We start from the raw sequence: 17,397 nt of genomic DNA, 5'->3' as shown, positions 1-17,397 counted from the left end.
TGGCAGGATTTGTATGTCCCATCTCTTTTTAGCATTGCCATAATTGCCTTGCCTTACATTTAGATTTTTTACTTTTTTGTTTATAAGTTGTGTTCTGCCAATGTACTGTTTCACACGAAAGCTCATCATTTGTGAATATTTAGAGAAATTATTTGTAACCTATAGTACATTTAGTAGCCAGTGGTTCAAATGAATATATTACGAATCATTTTTGCATACACTTCCTGTCCATTCTCTAGTAATTAATACATTTCATTAGCATACATCCGAATCACTCTCTTCATTTTGTTGAAATGTTGAACACTAAGACCGTCCTTGGCAACAGTATACTGTGTAGTCTGACATACAGAGCCTCTGGGATCAGGTTGATCTGAAAACTCCACTCCAGACTTCTACTGACTCTGCTTAGCGTGTTCTATCTGCCCTCAGTGTTTTCAGGTTTCACAGAGCACAGAGTAAGTGGGCATCAACATTGTGTTCAGACACTTGTGAAGCGTGCTCTCCGGCTCCTCTTCTACTCTGTAAGAGCTGGTCAGATCTGTCTGTGTGTATGTGTTTGTTTGTGTGTGTGTGTGGGTGAACATTCTGGTTAAGATCCATCATGTTCGGTTAACCTCTGCTGTTTTTCGGCCTCTTCTGCAGAAAAGCTGTGGCAATTTTGCGTGAACTAAGAGCTGCAAGCACTTGTTCTGGGTCTGAAAAGTTTGTTAAAGGGCAATGGCTATGAGTGAAATAGAAAGAAGGTTTTTACTGCCTTAAAGCTATGGGTGCTGTGTTTTTTAAACATTTTGTTATATTTGTTGAAATGCACTTTGCATCATGACAAAACAAAGGCATTTTTTTTTATATATGGTGGTTGCAGGAACATAATAAGTCCTTCCCATCATTCCATCTTCCAACCGGATGCCGGTGGTTTAATCGCTCCGTAATGATGTGTCCTTGGGCTAAATACTTAACCCCAAATGGCTCCCAGTGGTATGCCCTGTGTATTTAAAAGCACTTTAAGGGGTCGTAAAGACTGATTATTACTAGAAATGACTATAAAAATGCAGTCCATTTATCATTTGCACTTATTCCACAAGCTGCTACCTTGACTTGTTTGAGTAACAATATAGCAAATTTGGTCATTTTGGTTCATAATGTTATTTTAAAGGACTGGCTTTGGAGTAATGCTTGAAGGGACAGGGATGTCGCCAATTTGGTAATTTTCTTGCTTGAGTTAAGCTTTTGGATTTTCTTTTTGCGAAGCGGCTATGGTATTTTAATTGGAAAAGATTAGGGAATATTGGGCTGGGTTTTTTCATTGGATAACGTTAAGGCCACGAGGTCATTTTAGAACCCACACTATACATCTTCACTGAGGTGCCCTTCTTAGTAGGGGGGCGGGGGATCCCTGTCTCCATACAACTAAACAACATACTTAATTACCTTTCAAGGGAAAATATATTCCTCCCAGATTATCTCTTAGCTTTAAGCATGTTGTGAATTGAAAGAAAAGAAAACACAACACACTACTCTATTCAAAACGAACTACATGTATGTGTTAGGTGTGGTAAAACATCCCTTGGCTTTAAGTATGTTTGTTATGTCCATTAGGTTACAGATCTACATTTTAAAAAGTAACGGTGACTTCTGATTTCACAAGGGACAATCATCCTTTTCGTCCAACTCCCTAAACTGACCTTTGCATAAAAATATCGGTGATTTGTCAAAAACAAACGTAATCAGTGACATGTTTACCTTGAAGCGCAATTAACAATATGGTTTTGTTGCGTAGGAATGTCATTTGACTTGGCTTGGCTTTGAGGTGTTGGAGAGCATGATCGGGTGCCCCTTGGACTAGAAGTGCTTTGCTAAGACACAACCATTCCTCCACAGTGTTGAAGTCTGAAAAGTGTCCATTAAAGTGCGTATACTGTCCTGGATACCCCTCCCTCTGAATCTAAATATTGTACGTCATAGATGTTGATACGATTGAAGGGGAATCTTTTGACTCCTTAGCTTTCATGTTGTTCTTTTTGTTTTGGGTATGAATTTTTCATTACCATTTGTGGCTAGTAACAAAAGTATTACTGGAAATTATTTTGAGTAAAGGATTAAACAAAAAGGCTTCAACGTCACAACGGATGTTACCCTGGCAGTCACCGAGGAGAGGTTAGTGAGTGTTGCTGGTGCAGTCAGCGCCGCCCCACTGCACCTTCCTCACCATGCCACACCAAGCTCATGAAGAGTGACTGCATGCATATGGAGAGTGATACCCTCCACACTGTCATGCAGCTATGATCCTCTGCATGCCCCTTTACTGGTTAAACTTCGTCAAGGGATAACAGCAGCGAGGCAGTTTTAGTACTGTACATTCATACATAAGATTCTTCAATGAAGCCTTTTTTATAACCCATGTGTTTTTCTCTCTTTTATTGCAGGAGGTTGGAAGTATAATTGGAAAGGTATGTCATTTTTATCGTCACATATGTTTGTACTCATGGAAAAAACTTTTATTGAGGATTTTAATTGTATTTTTTAAATACGAATTCTCTTGAATGTTTCCACAGAAAGGGGAAACAGTAAAGAAAATGCGTGAAGAGGTGAGTTTAATTCTTGAAAAATCCTTGTAGCCTTTTTTCGCAACCAAGTCACAATGTGATTTACTGCTACACTTTACAGAATAAAACTTGCTTACATGCGTGTTGTTTTCTAGTGGCTTCAGTGAATACATTATTTCTGTTTAGTAGAGATTCATTGCTGAATTGAGGTCTTGCATTGACTTTTTTGACCCTATTGACAGTGCATGTTTTTTATCCAGAGTGGAGCCCGAATCAATATTTCCGAGGGTAACTGTCCCGAGAGGATTGTCACCATCACTGGACCAACAGACACCATCTTCAAGGCTTTTGCTATGATAGCCTACAAATTTGAGGAGGTATGATAAGATGCACAACTCACTGTGCTCATGAACTGATATTCAATTTGGAGTTGAAGGCCTTTTTTGCCATCTACATGTTCAAACAGCGTATCTGTCGGCCTGAGTTTATTAGTGTCATTTTAGGTAAGTGTTGAGTCCAATCTCATTTCAAACAATCTATCGTGGTGTTTCGGCTATTGTAACTCAATTTATCACAGCTGACACACAGGTCTGTCTGTATGTTAATGGGAGTTGGTATGATGCTTTATTTTGCACCAATTATTGTAGCTATTAAAGAGTGAACACAGACTTTACTGACACATATATATGTCGTGTTTACATAGCCAAGATGGCGGTCATTAAGTTTAAGAAATGTCCAGTGTTCTTGATACTCATAGTTCGGGAGGCACTTATGCACTCATAAAAGCAAATGTAGTTATAGAAGTACGCAAATTGTGACTCAGCAATAGAGTAAATATGTATACACGCTCCTGCAGTGGTTGTTTGTATTTCAAAGCTTTAATACTGCAGGTGAATTTAAATGGCATCCTTTCGGCGACCTTCTCTGATCCTGTCTCTGATGTCACTTATCTAATTGATATACTTAAGCAGTGTGACTGGAACTTGAAATGATTTGTCCTCAATGACCTGCGTATAATCTGGCCGCTTGTTATTTACTGACAGAGCCAAAGAGCACTGCTTATCCGTCAACATATGAAAGGACGTTTGAAATATATGTTTTTCGGAGCTAGTCCTGGACTTTTACATTTGTTAAACTGAATTATGATGAGTCATTACTAAGTCATTAATTTGTTTGGGTCACATTGAAAATATTACCACTGCAAAATGAAATGTTCTTGTTTTTTAGGACATCATCAATTCCATGAGCAACAGCCAAGCAACCAGCAAGCCCCCTGTCACCTTAAGGCTCGTCGTGCCAGCCAGCCAGTGTGGCTCTCTCATAGGTAAAGGAGGCTCCAAAATCAAAGAAATGAGAGAGGTATGATATCAAACTTTTTTAATGATTCATTACCATAAGTCAGGCTTTTTATAAGAATACGCTTTTATCATTCTGTGTTACTTTGTGAGTACTTATAGAACAATAGATATGTAAATGTATCATTGAATTGTTAAATTGGTCCTTTTCCTACATGTTTTTTTTTACTTGATATGGTGGAAAATGAATATGAAAATCATTTCAGCACACATTGCCGACCTAGATTAACAACATAATTGAGTCCTGTAACAGGCTGTTCTCATTTTCACATATTGTTCATTCAATCAGAACCTACTCCACAACAAACCCTGTATGATAAGTAAATGCGGGCTACAGGCACTGGGGAGCAAGGTCAGATGATTACCTCGGATGTGGGAGATATGGAGGGTTCAAGGGGCAAAGAACAGGCTGGGAATAGACACATACAACACACACATCTATAAACAAGACTAGCTCTGTTCACATCTGGCAGTAACATGCATCTTGGGGGATCTCAACACAAATGGACGGCTCTTAAAAGTTAAATTCCCACCTGGTACCATATACAAATGCTTTTCCATATGTGTCTCTAGTGACCACTGGTGATTGGCTCTCACTTCTCTGCTCTATATGCAAATAGATCACAATTTGTCTAAACGGTCAAACATTTACTGCCCCCAGTCTAATAAACCTTCCTCCAATGCCAGTTGGTTGTGGAAACGTGCTTTCTTCACTTCCTGTGCAGCATTGATTCACTGCAAGAACAGACTCCTGTTAACACTGTACCTCAAAGTCCCTTGCTCTACTCCAGTCCACAGGGGCCCAGGTCCAGGTAGCAGGGGACATGCTGCCCAACTCCACAGAACGTGCAGTGACAATCTCCGGAACCCCAGAAGCCATCATCCAGTGTGTCAAACAAATATGTGTGGTCATGCTCGAGGTATGTTGAGATATAGCAAAACGGCTTTCTTCAAATTGTAGTAAAGAAATTATATATTTCTGCAGATCTTACAAAAACCGGCATTGTGAACAGTTCAAGCTACAAGCGCTATGTTGCAGCTCTGGCAAGACACTCGTGAAACATGTCTCTATAAGTTGTTATATTCACTTCTTGTTGTTAATGCATTTTCTCAGGGTTCGTGGTTTTAAAATTGCTTCACAGATTCAAGTTAGGCTATGGCAGAGACACCTGGTTATTGTGGTCCATAAACGTCAATTTGACAAGCAATCATTTTTTATAATTGAGGCTCAGGAGGCCAATTTGTCTCTTGCTATATCTGTTTTATATTACTGCAGAAACTGAATAATTAATTTGTGGTGTAACTACTTTAAGAAAACTGATAAAAATAATCTCATTACAGTGGAGTTGAAGCAATTTGTATTCCCACTTGACCACGTCTTGTGTATAACTATCCATGAGAACTGTCAGGAAAAGCCTATTTCTGCAACATTAGGAAGACACTTGCTGTTTATGATATTGGATTTGGAGCTCATACCCATGTGGGTAATCCTCCTCCTAAAGCAGCAGCTACAGAGGAAACCTGATTTAGCCTTCTCTCCACTGTCTTGAACAGCCTTGTTGCTGAAGCACAGCAAAAATCGATAAGTCTGTCGTAATTGTAAATTCAGAGCTGGAAGTCCCCAACCTTCTCACTGAAATCCCCTCCCTGCTGCCGTAGAAATATAAGCCAGCAAAAAAGTAAGATAGAAAAGAGTTGCGGAGATTCAAGCTCTAGTCATCAGGATTTACCTGCCGGGTAGACATATGTTCCTATCTTTATGAATACATCTGCACTCAACAACTCCTTTATTTTTCATGAACAATATATTTAAAAAGCTGCCAGAAATAAGAAAAGAAAATCACAGTAAGCGTACAAACACATTATTGTCTCAGTTAGATTTACTGAAAGTGATTACCTAGAATATTTCTACATTATTTTTAGTTATTTCTGCAATTTTCTTGATTTTCCCAATTATACCCCGTTCTTTTTCCTTTTAATCTAATCATTACTCGAAGCATTGCCAATATTGTCTGTCTTACATTCATGACAATAAAGCATATTGGATAGGATCGAATCTTCCCTGATGATTATTGAATAATCATGGCTTTCAAAATCTATGCCCTGCTCCACATGCATTAAATAACACACAGTAAATAGCTGGCTAGGAAAACACATTTTAAAGAAATAGTTCAAGATTTAGAAAAATATTCTTATTAGGTTTCATACTAAAAGTTAGTTCAGGAGATCAATACCATCTGTTCATTGAATCTGAAGCTACAGTCTTAGCTTAGCATACAGACAGGAAATGGGGAAACAGCTAGCTTGGCTCACATAATCACATAAGGTCACATAATCTGCATCTCATCACCACTAAAGGTCACTTACTCTGTTGCTTTTACAATTTAGTTTAAGTACGGATTAAACAAAGAAGACATGACATGTTACTCTGTAAGGTAGTTATTTTGCTAAGCTAAGCTAAAATATTTAGCGTAGCCTACTTTTAGAGTTTCTGCTATCTTCCAATTGAACTTTGTCCTAATAAAGTAAGAACATGCTGACTGCCTCTCCTTTCTTTCTCTCAGTCTCCACCAAAAGGTGCCACCATCCCTTATCGCCCAAAGCCCGCCTCCACCCCAGTCATTTTTTCTGGTGGCCAGGTAAGCTGAGCTAGCTTGTTCATTTCTGCCTACAGCTAACCTGAGACTTACTGTAGTATCAGCTGCTGCCTGCTGTTCCTGCAAGCAGGTCTCCCTTGAAAAAGAGATCGTTGATCTCAATGGGATTTTTCACCTGGTTAAATAAAGGCTACAAACAAGCCTTTCAACTTTTTTTGTTTGTGCCAACACAACCCTTTAACAAATCATGCTGTCCCTGTTCCAAAGCTTACATCATTGGTTGTTTGTTTGCTAATGCTAAAATAGCCTGTGTTTACATTTTCCTGACAAGTGTGTTCCTGCATTTGTGCGGTGCAGATATGCCTGTGCACTCTGAGTAGCAACTTGACAGACAACCCAGTCTCACGGCATTTCGTGTTATAGTCACGACATTTAATCTTTTTTTCGTGTCACACAGAACGATTTTAAAAGCAATGTATTTCTATTGGTAGTATGTTTCGTGCCTGCACCACGTCTTTTTGTCCGGTCGGGTCTTGGAAGACCGGAAGCTGTGTGGTTCATAAAAACATGTTCTTACTCAATATCAAGCCACGATTATTGTTTTTAATTTTAAATCGTATAATGTCTGACTTTTTTTGCCGTCAATGAGGAAAAGAAATGGGGCTCAGAGCCTCAGAATACTGAAATTTGTATTTTCTTAAATCTTTTTTTCCTTCTAATTTGTTATTCTTTTCTAAATAACACACTGTTATTTAGTCAACAATAACACACAATTATCCTTGTTTTTATTTATTTGTTTAATTCTATAATCTAGGGCTTTTTTGGCATCCGTCAGGAACTGAATTTCAAAATAAAATAACCGGAAACAGATACACACCCACTGAACTGATTAACCAAGATCCTCAGCTATGGTTTAAGCTCGGTGATTGGATTGTTTAGCCGCAATGCACATTGGGATATGCTGTTTATGCGATATGAAATCCGAAAAACGTTTTTAAAAAGAAAGAAAATAATACTTTAATCCGAGTCTGCTTGCTTTTCTCTTTGGAAGTCATCACATAACGGCATTGTAATACACGGTTCGGCTGCATTAAATATTACACATCTGCCGTAGTTCTCTATCTATAGAGCCCTGATTAGAAGACTTCTAGACAAACTGGAAGAACTGCTACCGAAACTGAAAATGTGACGTGGATCATAAATATATCAGCAATTAAACAACATCTTCAATTTCTCTTCACACAATACGTCTCCTTGCAGTATCAACATTAATTCGGCTGACTTTTAAATTTGATCCAATTGGTAGATAGGTTATATTTACACCATAACGGTGCACAGCTGATAGAAAATGACTTGTAGTGTTTAAAGATATTACTGATTTTCTTTGAATATAAGAATATAAATACTGATGGGACTGGGAGACACATCTATGGAATCAGAATTTCAATAGCTTACCATTAAATGACGGATATACCTTTCTGTCTGTTTTACAAAAACCCGTTCGAGTCCAGTTTTGGATAGTCTGCCGTGGTTTCGTTCCATTTCAAAGTGCTGTTTGACGCTCGGCGTAACCTTGGCTCACTGCCACTCCAACATCCAATCCCAGAGCTTGAAGATTAATCACGGGTTTGTCAAGCAACGGGACTGTAGTCCCAAACGATAGCTGAGGATTATGGGTAGTGTAGTGTCTTCGGCCATCCTAAACTCCAAAATGTTTTTCGTATTTCATATCACATAAACACCATATCCCAACGTGCATTGCGGCTAAACAATCCAATCACGAGCTTAAACCATAGCTGAGGATCTTGGGTAAACAGTTCAGTGGGTGTGTATCTGTTTCCGGAAAATCAGAACTTAAATACATGCAGGACTAATCACAAGGAAAGAAAACAGCTGGGCAGGACAGGCATGCATACAAAAAGAAACAGAAGAAACTTTTGATGAAGAATCATGGAGTACTGTAGTTTATCTAGACTGCTGTCCGTGTCTGGTGTCAAGCCAAAAGTCTACGTTGACGTATTTTAACATACGTACATGAGTTAACTTACATCACATACACATACTTACCTTATCTACATAACTGAAGTTAACCAAACCACTTTATTTTTGTTTTTATTCACAAAGCACATGTTGAAGTTTGTTTCGGATGCACTATTGCTACTAATGCACTAAATCATATCGGACAGTATCTTGTTTGCCACCCACTTGCAATAACAAGGTACCATTACTCTTCAAGGTCATTTACATAATTACTTATGAATATTGAATGATGAGTTTGATTAGAGAATTAATATCCATTCAAACAAAATCACTTACTAATTTTAAGAAACACAAAACATTTGCAAATGAGACCATATAATGGTTATTTGAACTAAAAGTGGACAGCTGGTGTGTATGGCGCTTAGAATGGACATTATCTTATTGTGCTTATTGTAAATGAGATGCTAAAATGTGTTTTTTTTCTGTCATTTCTTCAGGCCTACACAATTCAGGGACAGTACGCCATACCCCACCCAGATGTGAGTTCTCGGTCTCTTTCTAATACAATCAAGAATTCTACTGAAATCTAAATTATCTACATTTTCAAAATAGTAATTTATGGGTGGACTGAAGCTCAACCGACGGAAACAACTCGTACCAGTTGTGGTTGATAACAAAACATTGACTCCTTGTGATATCGATAAAGGCAAAGACATTTATGGCAGTTATGATATAGACACCCCTTTTACTTTTGGTGGACCATGTAGTCTCCATTAATAACCTGCCTTCATCTGTCCTTGTCGTGAGCGCATCTCAAGATCTACCTTGTGTCAGATCCACTAATTCAAAGTTGGGCATTGATTGATACCGCTTGAGTTGGTGGTTGACGGCACAATCACTCAAGTACAGGCATGACATCCTCTCCCACCCTCATTAAAACTCCTCTTAAAAGGAGGCGAAGGCTTGAAAGCATCCGTCTTCCCCCATTGCTGATGGAAATAATCCACAGCAGGGGATGGAAATCCTGTGACCATGTCGAGGGTTGGCGGATGCTCTGACAGGCATGTAAAGCTAAATGTTCCCAGTTCTGAGTCATAGTGCCAGATTGAAGGACACAATGGTAATCGAGGGGGCAAATGGGACTGAATTATTCCCTACATTTGGTTAATGGGCCCTTGAACGAACTTCTTTCGCTCTCCATTTTCTTAAAAGACAAACAAATGACGTATGTGTCAAAGGGGAAAGGAATCAGGACCCAAATGCAGAATTCAAGAGGCGGCTATAATAATATAAACACATTTTTTAAATTCAAGCTGGTACAAATAAATACTTTATGAAAAATGGAGGAACCAGCAAGGTCAACCAAAAGGAAAAGTAGCAAACAAAAACGAGAAACAAACCGGGAGAACAATGGAGGATGCGGAAATCCAGAATATTACAGACAGGAAACCAGGAACCACACAGAAGAAACAATGACGACAAATTGACAAAGAACACTATAGTGAAGACAGGCATACATACACTAATCACCAAAACAAGACACAGCTGAGGAGGGCATGCAAAACAAAATTGGTACTAGGTGTAATGAATTAGACAATCAAACAGGCGGGAAAACACAGAGACAGGAAGTAACACAAGACAAGATACAAGGACAAAATACATTTCAAAATAAAACAGGAAACCAAACCTTAGATCATAACAGTATTTGAAAAAAAGGCAAATTACATAGCAATTTGCCAATCCATGACAGACAATCACCCTCTCTCTTTTACCTCCTTTTCCCTTACTTTTGTCCCCCACCACCCTGTGTCATTGCCTCCTTCTCCTCACCGTTTCTTCACTTTAGTTTCTGTTGGCTTAATTTCTTGGTGAGACCTGTGTACCAGTAACCTCTTAGTTCTACTTTCCCTCCTAACCCTTCAGCAGTTGACCAAGCTCCACCAGTTGGCTATGCAGCAAACCCCCTTTACCCCCCTCGGACAGACCACCCCTGCTTTCCCTGGTACGTACCCTCAAGGCCCTTGAGAAACATTCCCTTCCTGCCCTTATCTCTTTTGGCACAGCATGACTTGACCCCTGTGGTTTCTCTCCTTCTTTGATTTTTTCCTTGTATATATTTTTCTCTTGGCTCTGTCTGATATTATGCCAATGGTATGCAAAAAGAACAACCTAAAAAAACAGTGGGACTCACTTTCAAACAATGCATTGAGGAATGCATTATCTCTTGGCGACACATTGTTAGGTTGTCTAACTTTCCATTAAAGATGAAAAATAGGCTACCCACATTGTTCTGTTATAACTAACTGAATATCACCCCCACATCCAAATTGAACTTTTTCACCCAACTGAGGATCTCATGAATAATTATGTTTGATTCTTTTTTTCCCTACTTTCATCTAGGGTGTGGCAAATACCATTATACATGGAATTATTTATTGAATCATCAGGAGTTCTTGTGAAAATGTGCTCTAATTTAAATGTGTTTTAGCTGACTTTATTCACATTCTATCCAATCACACACACATGATGTAATAAAGAATGAAGAGAAACTGCGTAAAAAAAACAGCAAAATGATCCGCTGAGAAATAGGCTTACGAAGTTCTCAAAGTAATACTTTGATATTTTGGAATTACGCTTAGTCAAGAGTGCAACAAAACTTCTCATCTAATTCTTGGCTAAGGAGGTAATAAGCGTATTTCCCAAAACTTCAAAATAATTCTGTTGAAGTAAAGTGGGCTTTTTAGTCAAGTCTCCCTTCTTATCCAATTGCTCCCCAATTTAGGTTTGGATGCCAATCCACCAGCCAGTACCCATGAACTCGCCATTCCCAATGATGTGAGTAATGCTTTTTGGAGACAGCTGATACTGTTTGTTTTTTCATTATGTACCTTTCAATGTAGGTGTCTTTCAATTGGCATTGTCATACAACATTGGAACGATGTTAAGAAAGTTTTAATTGTGCAAAAAATGCAAGGTTGCAAAGACAACAGTCATATCACTGCAATTGAACAGGGTGGTTGGCAGTTGTAAGTGTTAATTGAGTCAAAAGAAAATACATATTTGCACACAGTAGAGTACCCTAAGTCATTCCTGTTTTTTAAACGATAAATAGAAATGTTAAATAATAAGAGCCAATGAGATTACAAACAAGGACCCTGCCAACTCCACTTCTTGTAAAGTAGAATTCCACCAATCAGCTGATCTAGTGACCATGTTACACTTAATCAAACCTGATTTCTGCAGTGATAGGATTTAAATGGAACCCAGACCATTTCATGCCCCATTAAACACCTTTTTAAATGTAAAATGTTTTAGGTATGAGGATACATGTATTGCTTAATGCTCCAAAGTCTTTCTCTCATCCCCCCAGCTAATAGGCTGCATCATTGGACGCCAGGGAACCAAAATAAACGAGATCCGACAGATGTCTGGAGCGCAGATCAAAATCGCGAATGCCATGGAGGGCTCCTCGGAGCGCCAGATCACCATCACAGGGAGTCCTGCCAACATCAGTCTGGCCCAGTATCTCATCAATGCCAGGTAAACTTTAACCCTATCTGCTGGGATCTGGCACAATTCCGAAGGTTCAAAACTGTAGCTGTGCTGTATAAAAAATATATATATAGCTTGCTAGTTTAATTCTGACATTAATTCTTTGATGGATTGCCAGAAAAAGCACCATATCTGACAGGTTTTGACAAGCAGATGAATAATGTTCCTTTTTCTTTTTTCTTCTTTCTTTTGTCCTTTATTTCAACCCAAGTGTAGGCATTAAAATGCATCGAGATTTTAGCCAGTACCCTCTTTGCAAGTAAGTTGCTCCTGGGAGCAATGCCAAATACTGAGACAAGTAAGCTGTGTCTTTGAACAGAATCTGCAGATAAGTAAACTGTATGTTCAGTCAGTCAATTATCAAGTTATGTTATTCAATTAAAAGCAACTACCTCAAAGACGAAATGTGTTGAGCCCCAAGACGAGACCTAGGGCAGGTTCTGGATTGTGAACAGTACAATTCTGAGAAACCTATTTTTTCATTTTAATATCTCTGCTAGACTCTGTACCCCTCTGTGTGCTGTTCTCCCTGCTGAAACCAGTAATACATTATCAGCTCTGAGAAAAACCAACCCTCACTGATGTCCCCAGGATATCTGCACCTCAAAGTCAAATGTTATCAACGTCAGAGCAGCCACAAACTCAACAAACAGGACTTTCTGTCTTTGATGACAGTCCGCTGAAAAACTAATGGCAATTGCTTTCCCACAATTCCAATGGCAGGTTCAGGGACGTGGCTGCCATGTGGAATGACCCCTCATCCATGACTACATCCTGAAGTCACCCCAAATCTGCTTCTGTTTGCAAAAGCTAACATCAAAACCGCTGTTTCACAATTAACCTCTGTGTGTTATCCCATTGAACTTCCCCTTTAGACTCCCTTGCACAACACTTAGCATTAGCCAATGGAGTTAACTTTAGTAAAATTGATAACACTGGGATTAGTTTTTAAACGATGGAGCCAGTGTATCGATTAGAATAGTTTGACATTTTTGTAAAATTCTGTTCTTATAATTGCTCGGGGTCAGATAATACGGTTGATACCATTTTCATCTCTCTCCGTTAAATATGTAGCCATATCCAGGAGAAGGTTAGTTTAGCTAGCTAGTCAGAAGCTTATGGTGGGTTCAATTTGTATTTGAAAGTTGGAAATTGGAGTTGTGAATTACGCCAGAAACAGTTGTTAGCCAGTTCTAGACATTCAAGCTTTAGCGACCAATACCAGTTGTTTACAAGGTATTATGCTGTATTTTGTGCTGACACTTAAGCAACAGGTCCACAAATAAAAGTTGTACGGTATTGTGTGTATAAATATACAGATATACTAATAAACTGTAAATTAAGATAGCTTTTACTTAACAGCCCTCTTGGAATTTGATGTCTGGGTGATGAGATACTCCCAACATTCCTTATTGGAAATGCTACTTCAGGGGGTTTTCGGCTTAATTTTCTTCAAGTAGAAAATGGGAAATGTCAATATACCGTTACAAATTGAACGCATCCATTTGCTTGGCTCTGTCTAAAGGTGACCCGCACCTATAAAGCTCACTCATTAACATGGTGGCACCCTCACATTGAGATAAAGGCTCCAGGAAGTCATGCCTTTTTTTGTGACATGTGACATGCTGACATGCACTGGTTTTTCTATGCTATGCTATGCTATGCTATGCTATGCTAACCACTTCCTGGCTTTAACGTGCAACTTTAACATAAGGGTGGTATTAACCTTCTCATTTTGCTGTAAGAAAAAAAAAAGCACATTTCAAAATGTCTAATTATTTCTTTAAGTGTTTAATTAGCATGCCTTATTCCAAGAATAATATTGTCTTTCTGTTTTTCATTGTTCTATTGGATAAACGTGCCTATTTAGTCCTATTGTGTCATTGTCTGAAATAGTAAAATGAATAAAAAATGTAAAATAAATAAAAGTAAAAAAAGACAAAACACATGACTGCCACTCGAGCAATGCTGTTGACAGAAGAGTGATGTGATGCCTCTGTCAGGGAATACAGCAATTTATACTCATTTCATACACCATTATTTTCTCCTCACTGCATGGCTTCATCAGGGGGATAGAACTGCATGGTTAAATACCATATTTTTACAAGTAAAGGTGTTTTTTGTTGAAGGGTATTATATAAATATGGTATCAAATCTGCGGAGAAAACCACAACCTGCAGTGTCAGCAAACACTGGAGCACAGAACCAGCCATTGCAACTTTACTTTCACTTCCAAGGGAAAGTTCTTCTTTCACAGCTGTTTTATTTTCTGTCTGCCTCCCCACCCCACCCTCCCCTCCCCCGCCTTCCCCCAAACTGTTCTAGGCTGACGTCTGAAGTCACTGGAATGGGCACACTGTAATTTCTACCCACCTTCCCTCAGTGCATCACATGACCTTTGAGCAAATGGCATTGCACCTAATATATATTTATTTCTCTGTGTTTGACTGTCCTGATTTATTAAGTGACTTTAACTATGATTTCTAGTATTTACTGTCAACACATGTATCCGCACTGTTCCTAGGATTCCTCACACCTGTCCCTGTTGTTTTCTGAAAGGTTGCTTAACTTTTTTGACACTCTTGTACCTTTCATGGCATCTCTCACGCACCGCGCCGCTTTGTTTTACCTCATGTTTCAACTTTGTCTTTCTTGCACTGCAGGCACCAGTCAATGCAAAGCAAACCTGTAAATTGGTATGACAATTTAAACCAAGGTTTTCTTTCCTTCAGCCCGCATTCTCCTATTTTATGATGGATGGAGTTGGTGCTTTACCATGTGAACATAGACATTTCCCTGCTTTTAATTGTGTAGTGTTGTTACATTTAAATTGTTCTGCATGACACACAACACCTACTACATTTCCAATTTATTTCAAACTCAAACCTGCGGAAAGGAAGACCAAATGCTAAAAGGGAATGGAGGGACAGAAACGGTCTTTTGATCTGAAAGTGTGACTTTGACTCCAATTTGGAATGGGTACAGGCCAGTAAACAACCCTCGTAATGCGCAAATATCCAAGTTTCATGCGAAAAAAGACTGTTGTGGAAAAATGGAAATGACTAAAGTGAAGGGTGAAATCCAAATGCATGCTACAAATAAACACCACTTTATTCACTTGTACTCCACAAACATAATATAACTTTCATGTTATTCATGCTGCCATGTCATAACAAATATAGAGGTATGGGCCATATAGAAAATGATTGAGTCTGGTGACCTCACATGTCACTCATTTAAGGCACAGTTTGCTAGGCAACAAGCCTTTCCAGTTACGGTAAATGTAGTATGTTTCTGGTTAGCATGTATAATTCACTAGAGACATATATTTGTACGTAAATATGTATCCACAATGAACCAATTTTGCAGATAGAGTCTCTGCACCATTAATTAACCCTTGTGCCTCACTAGGGACATTTTCCGCTCATCTCATATTATCAGTCCATAACAAAGTGTGTAGTCAGAACCCATTTAAACAACATTTAAATAATGTTTTTTTGTATTCTTTTTTATAAAAATAAAAGGGAAATGATTTAAACAATCTGGCAAAATATATGAAAATGGGGAAATTATGATGAAGACTGGAGTAGAAGTTATTTTAATTGTACGATACATTTTGCAATCTGGCAATTGTTTGACTCACTGACATTGTTGTCCTCTGAAACCATCAGAGCATTTTTTGTGAGGAACAAGGGTTGACATTTATTTTGTAATCAGTCTAAATTATTACACTAGAATTTATTTCAGAATGATGCATATAGTAACAAACATTAAAATGGCTATTTAACAAAAAGTTTGGATGACTTATTAAAATGTATCACCCAACATACATACAGTTTTATATAACATCAATATTTCAGATATCATCGAATATAAACCAAAATCTTTCTGTATGTCCTGCAACAAATACAACTGGATGGCCTTATTAGTATCTGCAACTGTCATGATAATGTATGCTCAACGATAAATAAATAAAAGATATGTAGTCTACAACACACAGGAGACTTCAACAAATAGCCTAATATATTATTCATCTGATGACTGTGTGTTACTGATTGCAGGTAGCTATTATTTTAAATCCACGTTATCTTAATAAAAGTATACATGTTACTTTCAATGCCTGGAAATGCATTACTCCAATAATAAATAATGTTCTGGGAATATTATTTAGTCATTACAGGTACATGGCTTTTTGGTTGATTTTACGTGAGTCACTAAAATGCTTTTGCTGTTGAGAAATAGCTGCTTTACATTAATACATTAACATATTACATCCACACATTGCTTGACATTTACATGATGAATGTAAATATGTACATCAGCGCTCATCTGGCTGCATCTGGATGTGTTTCAGATGAACAAAGTGAGGAAAAGCTAAATGAAGGCTGACAATAAAGATTTTGTAATAATCACACAGTGTAGAAAAATTCCACATTGATAGTTGTGTCTGTTGGTTGAAGGTGGTTGTGTGCCAGCCATGATGCAGTCATGCTGCTTTACAGTAAGAGCCGTTTGCAAACATCTCAGTTGCCTTTTTCATTGTCATATCTGTCATAATCATGCATCGCTCATGTGCTTATCATTACGGTGTTTGATTTACACTCTGTAGTGTAAATAGAACACCCTCTTGTTGTGTTGATTTTGCCTTTTGACTCATACATTTACACATTGTTGTTACTGTGCTAGAGCATCAAAAAAATGAAAGGCTAGCACCATAAGTTGCTGTTTGAGGAAATGTGTCTGATCATGTTTAAGTTTGATCATTTTCTTTTTGAAAGTCTGTATTGGATTTATTATTTATTGAGGTTGATACTGAAATGTTTTGTAAAAAGAAGAGAATAAAGTTTGTGTTTTTTCCCTTGACTTGCATCCGTTTTTTCAAGGTTTTACTTATTGAGATTTCTGTTGGATTTGTGTCTCATTCATTTTTACAAAAGCTACAAAAGCGTATTATATTTAATAAGCAGCAGAGCGCTAGCATCCCTTGTCTAATGAATTAAGTAACAGAACAGCTAGTTTTTTTAAACTTAAATTAAATACTTATCTATGTTTTTCTTCAACATTTCCACTTTTAACATTTCAGACAGTCAAACCTTAAGAATTGGTCCGTCTTCCTGCCAGTAAAAGGCAAGTGTAATCATCTTTGGGTTTTTATTTGGTGCATTTGAACCCAAGGAGTCTGTTAATCAGAAACCAATCTAAGGCCTAGGCTCCACGGGGACGAAAACGGGTTGAATCCGCATATTTCTCATGCGTATAGCTCTTTAAGCTCGACGACGCCGTAACGGAAACGTAGAAACAGACCCCGCAAACGACAACGGGTCCAAAGGTGGATAGATCTGGGAACGGAGCGCTCTGGGGGGTCCAACG

General features: G+C 38.3%; 1 protein-coding gene across 4 annotated transcripts in view; it reads left to right on the top strand.

Annotated features, from left to right (window-relative positions):
- LOC117485691 (poly(rC)-binding protein 3-like) overlaps window positions 1-16,890 on the top strand; it is an 87,246-nt gene extending 70,356 nt beyond the window's left edge. The window contains exons 7-17 of one of the 4 annotated variants that reach the window (XM_034134336.1): window positions 2,424-2,447; window positions 2,553-2,585; window positions 2,804-2,920; window positions 3,771-3,902; window positions 4,690-4,818; window positions 6,463-6,537; window positions 8,973-9,014; window positions 10,402-10,477; window positions 11,258-11,310; window positions 11,846-12,015; window positions 14,353-16,890. In XM_034134336.1, coding sequence (XP_033990227.1) covers window positions 2,424-2,447; window positions 2,553-2,585; window positions 2,804-2,920; window positions 3,771-3,902; window positions 4,690-4,818; window positions 6,463-6,537; window positions 8,973-9,014; window positions 10,402-10,477; window positions 11,258-11,310; window positions 11,846-12,015; window positions 14,353-14,389 — 888 coding nt within the window. In that variant the 3' untranslated portion in view covers window positions 14,390-16,890. Of the gene's footprint in view, window positions 1-2,423; window positions 2,448-2,552; window positions 2,586-2,803; window positions 2,921-3,770; window positions 3,903-4,689; window positions 4,819-6,462; window positions 6,538-8,972; window positions 9,015-10,398; window positions 10,478-11,257; window positions 11,311-11,845; window positions 12,016-12,750; window positions 14,325-14,352 lie in introns of those variants that run through there. The other 3 variants (XM_034134335.1, XM_034134334.1, XM_034134333.1) reach the window with 3 other exon arrangements.
- The last annotated feature ends 507 nt before the right edge of the window (window positions 16,891-17,397 follow it).

The sequence above is a fragment of the Trematomus bernacchii genome, unplaced genomic scaffold (genome assembly GCF_902827165.1).
Source record: "Trematomus bernacchii unplaced genomic scaffold, fTreBer1.1, whole genome shotgun sequence".
In the NCBI taxonomy this organism is placed as follows: Eukaryota; Metazoa; Chordata; class Actinopteri; order Perciformes; family Nototheniidae; genus Trematomus; species Trematomus bernacchii.
This window is presented reverse-complemented; position numbering and strand designations above follow the sequence as displayed.